Source organism: Salvelinus sp. IW2-2015, linkage group LG20 (assembly GCF_002910315.2).
Source record: "Salvelinus sp. IW2-2015 linkage group LG20, ASM291031v2, whole genome shotgun sequence".
Taxonomy (NCBI): Eukaryota; Metazoa; Chordata; class Actinopteri; order Salmoniformes; family Salmonidae; genus Salvelinus; species Salvelinus sp. IW2-2015.
The window spans coordinates 78,241,385-78,252,717 of record NC_036860.1 but is presented as its reverse complement, the minus strand read 5'-3'; the positions used below and the strand labels follow the sequence as shown (position 1 = coordinate 78,252,717).

The window sequence follows — 11,333 nt, the reverse complement described above, 5'->3', positions numbered from 1 at the left end:
GCCAGGACTGACACCACAGACACTGTACTACTGTAATGAAGGTGATTGAGTCTCACACAGCCCCATCTAGTAATGGCTGTACTGTAATAATCAGGCCTTAGTGGCCAATAGAACGGACCAGTGTACAGACCAATAAAACAGTCCAGAACAGTAGTGTCTGTCTGCAGTCCCAGCAGAGCAGAGCTACTGTTAGCCACAGCGGCAGACAGGCAGAGCTTAAATGAAATCCACAATGCATTCTCTTCAGCACCAGTCCATTTCCACAACTGAGAAACCAGGAAAGGGTACCAAGTGGGTGGATTTCAAGTTTTTTTCATGCAGAGGGTAAAGCTGGCCCCCATATATTTTCATTCATATGGCATCRCAAAGCATTGGACTACTCTTCCAAACGGCATGGAGGGAGCAAACAAAGCACATGTATTCCCTCTATTGCTGATAATCCTTCATGGGAAACGGCTCTGCCAGTGAACCCCGAGGCAGGGGGGGAATTATTGGTTTTGCTGAAGAAAACCACTCATACAACAGGTGATAGGAGGAAAGGGGGGGAAACACAGCCACCAAAGTAGCCCTCTTTTGTCAAAGGATTTTCCCATCTTCTTTTGCACCTCCTGCCCGCCCCCCCTCCTCCTCCCTTCCTTCGTTTCTCCTCCTATAGCCGAGGCAGAGGGGGGCGCTGTAATGAAGATGAATGGGGCAGATTAGCGTGGAGCGAGGCGTGGCGGTGTGYTATACCTGGCTGTGAAGAGCGGAGGCCGTGCCGAGCAACGTGGATGCTCCGGTAGGCAGTCACCCAGCCCAGACAGGATGGAGCAGTGTTCCACCTCTCCCACTGGGGCTCAATCCATTAGCACCACACATGTTTGCCGTATGCTTAACACACACAGMACATAGCCCCAGACAAATCCCCCTACCTCATCCCCTTTGTATGGCTCTGCCTCAGTATGACAATAATACACAGACTAGTTTGCACAGGGTTCCAAAGCATAGGCCAGTATATATGCTAGTATAACTGCTTGTATAACTGCCAGTATAACTGCTAATATAACTGCCAGTATAACTGCTAGTATAACTGTTAGTATAACTGCCAGTATAACTGCTAATATAACTGCCAGTATAACTGCTAGTATAACTGCTAGTATAACTGCAGTATACCTTGCCAGCCAGTATAACTGGCAGTAAACCCTACTATAACAGCAGTATAAATTGCCAATATACCTGCTAGTATAACAGCTATATACCGCTAGTATTAATGCTAGTATACTGCAGTATATACAGCTAGTAGAACTGCCAGTATAACTGCCAGTATAACAGCAGTATAACTGCCAGTATAACCTGCCAGTATAACTGCTAGTATAACTGCCCAGATATAACAGCTAGTATAACTGCTTAGTATACACTTGCAGTATAACAGCTACGTATAACGTAGTATGACTGCTAGTATAAACTGCCAGTATAACTGCCAGTATACACTGCTAGTATACTGTTAGTTTAACTTGCCAGTATAACAGCTAGTATATTACTGCAGATATAACAGCCAGTATAAAACTGCAGTTATAACTGCAGTTATAACTGCTAGTATAACTGCCAGTATAAGCTAGTTATACTGCTAGATATAACTGCCAGTATAACAGCTAGTATAACTGCCAGTATACCTGCCAGCCAGTATACCTGCCAGTATAACGCTAGTATAACTGCCAGTATACCTGCCACAGTATACCGCCAGTATAACAGCTAGTATAACTCCAGTATAACTGCCAGTATAACAGCCAGTTAACTGCAGTATAACTGCCTAGTAATAACTGCCAGTATAACTGCCAGTATAACTCTAGTATAACTGCAGTATAACTGTCAGTAACTGACTAGTATAACTGCCAGTATATACTGCTAGTATACTGCTAGTATAACTGCAGTTATACTGCTAGTATAACTGCAGATAACTGCTAGTATAACTCGCTAAGTATAACTCAGCTAGTATAACTGCTAGTATAACTGCCAGTATAACTGCCAGTATAACTGCCAGTATAACTGCCAGTATAACCTGCCAGTAAACTGATAGTATAACTGCTAGTATAAACAGCTAGTAATAACTGCCAGTATAACTGCCAGTATAAACAGCTAGTATACAGCTAGTATAACTGCTAGTATAACTGCCAGTTAACTGCCAGTATAACAGCCTAGTATAACTGCTAGTATAACCGCTAGTATAACTGCTAGTATAACTGCCAGTATAACAGCTAGTATAACTGCCAGTATAACAGCTAGTATAACTGCCAGTATAAACAGCTAGTATAACTGCTAGTATAAGCTGCTAGTATAACTGCCCAGTATAACAGCTAGTATAACTGCTATGTATAACAGCAGTATAAACTGTAGTATACGTTAGTATAACTTGCTAATAAACTGCTAGTATAAAAGCTAGTATAACTGCTAGTATAACGCCAGTATAACTAGCAGTATAACTGCAGTAAAACTAGCTAGTATAACTGCCTAGTATAGCCTTGCTAAGGGTTTAATAACTGCCAGAGATAACAGGCTAGTAATACAAGCAGCTAGTATAACTGGGTGCTAGTGTATTAGGGTGACTATGACAATATGGCTCCAAAGGATTTTATTCTGCGTTTAAAATGTAGTCTTGAATATTTATTTCTCACTGTAGAAGAGGCATTGTCACGCCCTGGCCTTAGTATTTCTTTATTTTCTTTATTATTTTGTTAGGTCAGGGTGTGACATGGGGAATGTTTGTGTTTTGGGTGGTTATTGGTAAAGGGGGTTTGGGTTAGTGTATGGGTTTGTGTTGAGTGTATGTGTCTAGCTGTGTCTATGTTGGGTGTAGTTGTCTAGGAAAGTCTATGGTTGCCTGAATGGGTTCCCAATTAGAGACAGCTGATTTCTGTTGTTCTGATTGGGAGCCATATTTAAGGTAGCCATAGGCTTTCGTTTGATGTGGGTAATTGTCTATGTCAGAACGTTTGTAGCCTGTTGTATGTGCACGACGTTTATTAGCTTCACGATCGTTTTTGTTTTGGTTAGTTTGAAAGTGTGTTTTTGTTTCATTTTCCTTCTTCAATAATAAAAGAAGATGGCTTATTTTCAATGCTGCGTTTTGGTCGTCAATCCTCCACACGATCGTGACAGAATTACCCACCAATACAGGACCAAGCGGCATGTAGCGGCAACAGGACCCACCTACACAGGATTCTTGGACATGGGAGGAGATACTGGATGGTAAGGGGCCTTGGGCACAACCGGGAGAATATCGCTCCTCGTGAAGAGCTGGAGGCAGCTAAAGCCGAGAGGAGGCGATATGAGGAGGCAGCACGGAAACAAGGCTGGAAGCCCGTGAGTACAACCCAAAAATTTCTTGGGGGGCCTTAAAGGGAGTGTGGCGAAGTCAGGTAGGAAACCTGCGCCTACTCCCTGTACTTACCGTGGAGAACGAGAGTACGGGCAGACACCGTGTTACGCAGTAGAGCGCACGGTGTCTCCTGTACGCTGCATAGCCCGGTTCGGTACATTCAGCTCCACGTATCGGCCGGGCTAGATTGAGCGTTGAGCCATATGTCATGAAGCCGGCCCAACGCATCTGGTCACCAGTGCGTCTCCTCGGGCCGGCGTACATGGCACAGCCTTACGCATTGGTGTCCCCGGTTCGCCTACATAGCCCGGTGCGGGTAATTCCACTCCCCGCACTGGTCAGGCGACGGGAGCATACAACCAGGTAAGGTTGGGCAGGCTCAGTGCTCAAGGGCGCCAGTCGCATGCACGGTCCGGTATTTCCGGCGCCACCTCCCGCCCCTACCCAGTACCACAGTGCCTCCTCCACGCACTAGCCTATGGTGCGTGTCTCCAGCCCTTTGCTACCAGTGCCTAAACCACGCACCAGCTCCTGTGGTCCCAGAGTCCTGTGCGTCCGTTGCTGCTCCCCGCACTAGCCCTGAGTGCGTGTCCCCAGTCCGGTACCAACCAGTTCCGGCACCACGCACTAGGCCTAATGTGCGCTCCCAGGGTCCAGTATGCCCTGTTCCTTCTCCCCGCACAAGCCTGAGATGCGTGTCCCCAGCCCGGTACCACCAGTTCCGGCACCACGCACGGACTACAGTGCGCCTCAGCCGGCCAGAGTCTGCCGTCTGCACAGCGATGCCTGAACTGCCCGTTCTGCCAAGCGCCATCTGAGCCATCCGTCTACCCAGCCCATCTGAGCCATCCGTCTACCCAGCGCCATCTGAGCATCCTCTACCCAGCGCATCTGAGCCATCCGTCTGCCCCAGCCAGTAGAGCCCCGTCTGTCCCGAGCCGTCAGAGCCGTTCGTCAGTCAGGAGCCGCTAGAGCCATTCGTCAGACAGGATCTGCCAGAGCCGCCACCAGACAGGATCTGCCAGAGCCGCCAACCAGACAGGATCTGCCAGAGCCGCCAACCAGACAGGATCTGCCAGAGCCGCCAGCCAGCCATGAGCGCCGATCCGTCAGCCGCCATGAGCGGCAGATCCTCAGCCAGCCATGAGCAGCCAGATCCGTCCAGCCAGCCATGAGCAGCCAGATCGTCAGCCGCGCAGGCACATCCGTCAGCCAGCCATGAGCAGCCAGATCCGTCAGCCCAGCCCATGAGCAGCCAGATTTCCGTCGCCAGCCATGAGCAGCCCAGATCCGTCAGCCAGCCATGAGCAGCCAGATCCGTCAGCCAGCCATGAGCAGCCAGATCCGTCAGCCAGCCATGAGCAGCCAGATCGTACAGCCAGCCATAGGAGCAGCCAGATCCGTCAGCCAGCCATGGCAGCCAGTCCGTCAGCCAGCCATGAGCAGCCAGATCCATAGCCAGCCATGGGCCGTCCTCAAGTCCGGAGCTGCCGTCCTCAGTCCGGAGCTGCAGTCCTCAGTCCGGCTGCCGTTCCTCAGTCCCGGAGCTGCCGTTCCTCAGTCCGGAGCTGCCCCTTATCCTGGTGCTGCCCCTTATCCTGGTGCTGCCCCTTATCCTGGTACTGCCCTTTAGTCCGGAGCTGCCCCTTAGTCCGGAGCTGCCCCTTAGTCCGGAGCTGCCCCTTAGTCCGGAGCTGCCCCTTAGTCCGGAACTGCCCCTTAATTCAGTGGGGTTAATGTGGAGGGGGCATTTGGAGGAAGCTACGGAGGCGGTTAGTGACTATGTGGGGGTGGGGACACGACCAGTGCCGGAGCCGCCACCGTGGAAGGAAGCCCACCCAGACCCTCCCCTAGACTGTGTGCTGGTGCGCCGGAGTTCGCACCTTAAGGGGGGGGTTATGTCACGCCCTGGCTTAGTATTCTTTATTTTCTTTATTATTTTAGTTAGGTCAGGGTGTGACATGGGGAATGTTTGTGTTTTGGGTGGTTATATGGTAAAGGGGGTGTTGGGTGTAGTGTATGGGTTTGTGTTGAGTGTTTGTGTCTAGCTGTGTCTATGTTGGGTGTAGTTGTCTAGGAAAGTCTATGGTTGCCTGAATGGTTCCCAATTAGAGACAGCTGATTTCTGTTGTCTCTGATTGGGAGCCATATTTAAGGTAGCCATAGGCTTTCGTTTGATGTGGGTAATTGTCTATGTCAGAACGTTTGTAGCCTGTTGTATGTGCACGACGTTTATTAGCTTCACGATCGTTTTTGTTTTGGTTAGTTTGAAAGTGTGTTTTGTTTCATTTTTCCTTCTTCAATAATAAAAGAAGATGGCTTATTTTCCAATAGCTGCGTTTTGGTCCGTCAATCCTCCACACGATCGTGACAGGCATTTAGTATTTAGTATTATATTGGGATCCCTAAGTACTCTTCCTCGGGTCCAAACAGGAAACAAACAACAAATAAAATACCTAAAATTCATAATATAATATACATAATCCTCCTGTTGGTAGAGCATGATTTGTGGGTTTGATGCCCTTAGGGACCAGTACGAAAAAGTATGAACATGTATGTACTGTAAGTCACTGTGGATAAGAGCATCTGCTAAATGACTAACATGTAAATGTGAATAATATACATAACACTACTAATACTACATAACCTCCTGCCTCTACCTCACGCTTCAGAAACAGAGATGACTCCTGCCCTATGAGCCGTTCTGGCTCTCACAAGGCCACCCACCTACATAATACATATACTGTATAATACAGCGCAAATTGCAATACAAAACATATTAAAATGACTGCGTCTCATTTGATGTGAATGAGTGGACAAGCATAGAACTGTGATGTATGCTGAACTCTAATCTTTGACCTTCTCGTAATGGACTGTGTTACTCCTGTTAGATGTTGTTTGCCCAAATAGTAAGCCAGGGGCACATTGTTGCCAATCTTGTGGAGGGCTCTTTGCTGATAGCACACTCGTTTTGTTTCTCTGATGTCAGGACAATTGAATGAAATACTGCAACAGATCAAGGGACTCGGCATTCATATGAACCAGCTCCAAGGGCAATGTAAGATTTCACAAATTAATCGCATGCTTTGGCGATGGCATATGCTATTGCATTTTCAGTATGACTGATAGCACAGGCGACTAGTGAAAACAAGTGTAAATCTACAAAATCTATATAAGCCATATTTTATGGAACCAGTGCTGGAGAGGGAAAAGGACCTGAATGTTCACCGGAGGAGAGATCAGTGAGAAGTGCCTCTACCTTCACACAAACATGCATACACCGCACGCACGCACGACGCACGCAGACGCACACACACACACACACACCACACACACACACACACACACACCACACACACACACCACACACACACACACACCAACACACACACACACACACACACACACACACACACACAGCCTGTATGGTTACTTTCTCATCGGTGAGGCTAGGTATGGTATTACAGGCTGGAGTGAGCAGTAGAGTGGTAGATGGTTGTGTGGACATTCCCCTCTGTGATCAGGGCTCTCCAGGAGCTGATTAAACAAACACAACCCCTCGCCCACCTGGGCACACAACATGAGCTGTATGAGTGGGCCAGAGCTAGGCTACAGCAAATCACTGTCTGCATTGTCAGATGTGATACAGACAGGATGCATCATCATCCATCGCAACAAGGTAGCTACCGATATATGAGACACAAGGTGTAGGATGGTGATTTTCCATACAAAGTACCCACTTGATTTCAGCATTGGCATGAACTCTTCATGCTGTAGTTACAATATCCACCTGAGATGGCAGACATAGCAGCACCACACCTGGTCTGTAGCAGGAGCTTCTTGTGGCTGAGCTGCTGCTTATACTCCATGGCAGCTGGATCCGGCTCTGCAGTTTACTTCCTATTTTTTCAATATCACAGATTTCGGTATAAATTGTGCTAATTATCCATGAATAAATTCACCCGATTGCGTTTTTTTAAGCCCAATTTCCACAGCAGGAAGTCGTTTGGATTGGTATTCAAATGAATCTGACCTCGATGTGTAAATGCGATGGTGCCGTTCTCCGCTTCCTCCCCTCATCAGGCCTGAGACCATTCAGAATCGCAAATTACAAATCAGTGTTCATTTCCTGCTATTTGGATCACCAATTCAAAGGAGGGTGGCTGTTATCTTGCCACAAAAGAGAAGCTGCGGCATATGGGCTTTGTAATTGTAATTCACCTAGTGCCAAGTATAGGAGATTTTGGTCAGGTCTGGACTATGAACAATTGTCTTGTTAATTACATAACAGCCTGACTAAGGCAAAGGCCAGTCATATCACTGATTTTCTCCACCTTCACAGATAAGTGTGAATTTTCAACAGAGGTTAAACATCTCTAGTCTTTGAAAACCTCTCCACAGCTGTAGTTAACCTGTGATGGGTCACGTTGAGACCTAAAATGGCTCTCCCACTGTATGTCCTGGCTAGCACAGGAGAACAGATGCAGAGAGCTCCTGGAAAGGGTAGCTGCAGGGTGTCAGACAGACCTTGAACAAACCTTAAGCAGATGCTTAAACCGCCCTGACAGACATGGCCAACGTCAGCCATCCTACCTTGGTCAAAATTACCCAGTAATGTCGATTAGAAATTAACATAAAACAGTACTTTTGCCCAGGAAACTCTCTAAATAAAAATACATCCCTGTAATTTCCAATTTTTTTATACATTTTTGCCAATGTGAATTTAACATGCCAAAAACACATCAGTAACTTTATTTTGTGCAAACATACACATTTTGAAGAGTTCAAATCATCRGATCTTTACAGTTGARTGGCACTGACATTATTTTCATRAACCACTTCCTGGGGCTGACTTCACCTCAGGCTGTTAGAGCAGAGATCTGACCTGAGACTGACTGCTTACTGCTTATCAAATGACAGAGGAGTGTGCAGAGAGACAGGAGGCCTGTGTGAATCTCTCTGCTAAGAAGATGTAACGCTGCGTGACCTCACAAGGTTACGCTCAAAGTCAGCATCTGACGCCTCCGCCAGAGCATGACAGRAAACAAGACCCCGCTGTGTGTCAAGTCAAGACGTGGGAGGTGGTCTTGAACCTGCGCTTGAGAGGTGACTGTGTTTGACAACTCAGAAAATACTAAGCACTGCCAGGTCAAAGGGTAAATGACAAGCACTGTTAAGGCACCCCMTCATCCAGAGGTCAAAGGTGGGGTCTGGATGGAAATAGACCTTTGACAGGAATGGCTGACTCTCTGTTGCTCTTGTGCACTGGTCATTATCATATGTTATTACAATTAGAAATGTTTGAAGAATGGCATGGTCACTTGGTGCTGTTTTGAACAATACAATCGACTGGTGGCAAAGAATGTAGAAAAGTAATTTTGAAGGTGTCACTTGGGGATTGTGTATAGGTCTAAGAGGTGTGAAATGGAGGGTTCTTACAGTAGTTCATTGGCCCAATTCTGTGTTTGATACACTGTATGGGGCTTAAGATAAACCTGATCCACATGGCATATGTCAGTAGAAAAGCAAAGGAAGGGATAMAAGTTATAACGTCAACGAGTGGGATAGGTTTTACTACATGTAGGTAAAGGTTCAAATGTAATCACTATGGTATACTGACATGGAGAAAATAAAGTGACTGCAAAACGCATGTGGCTCAATTACCTTCTAAGCAACACGTCCTCCACAATCCCGAATGGGTCATCACCTCTTCGTTCTTCTTGCTGGTCTCGTTATCGCTGACCGACTTTGACTTGCACGTGCCGCGCGAGTACAGCCAGTAGTCCGTGCCAACCGCGATGGTCATGAGACTGAAGGCGGCAAATGCGCCGACCGTGGTCAATAGCATCTGAACTCCGCGGTCAAACAGACCCATATTTCCGCATTCCATGAAAGGGGGACCCCCTTTCCTCTTGATATATAGGAAATAAATATTTGAAAATTTACGGGACCAAACCAAACTAAAAAAATKGGATAWATTTGAGCGAAAGGAGGGGGAAGGAGGTGGATGCGGTAGGAACCTTATGGTTGCGTTTGGGTGAGGACTGACTAAGAGAAATTGGGTTTCCTTTTAGGGTAGTTTCGGGAGGAGGACGCAGTGTCTCTCTCCACAGATGGGTTTACTAAATGTTACCCCAAATATAAGAATTATGGACAAAGTAATGGCCTCTAAAATGGACTAAAGCGTCAACTGTTATCCCTATGACTACAACTAGCCTACACTGGCAGTTGCAGCATAAACCTACTAATGTAAAGATAATATTRTGTATAATATACAATCACAGTAAGTGATAGGTAGAGAGAGACTGTAATATAAATGGAAAAGGGGATAGCCTCAATCAAAATTCAGTAGGCTATTACGCTTTGAGACTAGCTTTTGTCTCATGCTTTACAATGTAGCATTCAACACGCTGGCAATGTGTTTCTTGATATGCAATGTTTGCAGATAAGTACTATTCTATGGATAGCACTGAATGAATATGAGCTCAAATGTATGAAGAGAAGAGGGTGGGGGTGGTGTTAGAGTAATGTTAGGTTTACAACAATTCTGCCTGGCAAGTCAATACGTCTCTTAGATGCGAAATTAATTAMAATTATTGTTGGCATATAATGCTGAATTTGTATATATTTTATGTTTAATTATGTTTGAATAACCCTATGTCAGGGCTATTATAGTCAAGATGGAAAAGCAAGGAGAGAAACAGGGACGGGAAATGAAGGACAGGGAAAATAAGAAAAGCAATTGTAAATAAATGGACGATTCAAGTCCAGTGGAAACAAATGAAAATAATCCTGGGGTCTATATTATATAAGAAAGTAAAATACTATAGGGCTGGCATCAATTTGACAAATCAACCAACAATGGAATGAAGAAATCAAGCCCAATGAAWAAAWWAATKAATTAGTAAAGAAACAGATAAATCAGGTCRAAAAYAAATTRAACAAGMGCTAGATTTCCTTTTTCYTAAAATTCTGATCCCCAGTTTCCATATGTAGCCCTTAGCTCTTTGAAGGTTTCCGCCGAAAATGGGGATTTGCGGTTGGAAAGGGTGCAGTCGACGATCCGGAGAGAGCGGGGTGCATCCAGCAAGGCAAGCCGACCATTACTCGACATAGAGCCGGGAAGAGGAGAAAGAGGAGTTGGGGATGCCGCCGGAACTGATCCGTTTTAGTACCACTGTTAATACTGTTGTTACTTGGATATCCAAATTCACGGTTGTATCACACCCAGAACCGGAACCAGAACCTTCCCACTTGCATAGCCCTTGCGCCATGTAAATCGAAAATAATCTGATAGAAAACTCAGTTGCAAATCAAAGCAAAAAASGACAGTATATGTTCCAATCCTTGTTCCTTCCCTTGTTCGTTCAGATGACAGCGGAGTTTTTCTTCTGAGGGTGTAGGAGTGTGTAGCTGGGCTAGAAAAATATTACACAACCGGAGGAAGWGACCGACAGCACGCCACGCCGACCCAACAGCACAGATCCACAGAGCCGTTGAGAGGGGSGCAAATTGGAGTCCGTATATTCTGGATGTCAGTGTCAGCGCTATGCATTTAATTGAGGGTTTCTCCTCTAAAACGATGGTTTATGTCAGTGTTTGAATGCTGATTGTAGTGCTGAAGATTATGAGTATATTTTCTTCCCACATTGAGTGATGCTATACTCTGGCTTTAGTAGGCTACAGTGCTCGTCCACCGATGCTGGAACGATAGCCTATTAAAGATTTTAATTCCATTTCTGGAGTGGAGGGAGGGGTGAGTAGGGGGTCCGCGGGGGTTGCGGGCTGGTTTGTGTGTGTGTGGGTATATGTGTATGTGTGTGTGTGTGTGTGAAAAGAGGGGGGTGGGGTTAGTTAGAGCTGGTTGAAGGATTATGGAGAACTGTATTTTATATTTATGCATTAGCATTATAAGCCCTGACGTGCTTTGGGTTATTGCCACCCCAGGTGTTTATGATAGCCTATTCATGGTGCTCAT

At 46.1% G+C, this 11,333-nt stretch overlaps 1 protein-coding gene across 1 annotated transcript in view; it reads right to left on the bottom strand.

Moving 5' to 3' along the window:
- cacng2a (calcium channel, voltage-dependent, gamma subunit 2a) overlaps positions 1-11,076 on the bottom strand; it is a 112,644-nt gene extending 101,568 nt beyond the window's left edge. Inside the window, exon 1 of the mRNA XM_070449679.1 lies at positions 9,020-11,076. Coding sequence (XP_070305780.1) covers positions 9,020-9,245 — 226 coding nt within the window. The 5' untranslated portion in view covers positions 9,246-11,076. The remainder of the gene's footprint in view (positions 1-9,019) is intronic.
- Between the last annotated feature and the right edge of the window lie 257 nt (positions 11,077-11,333).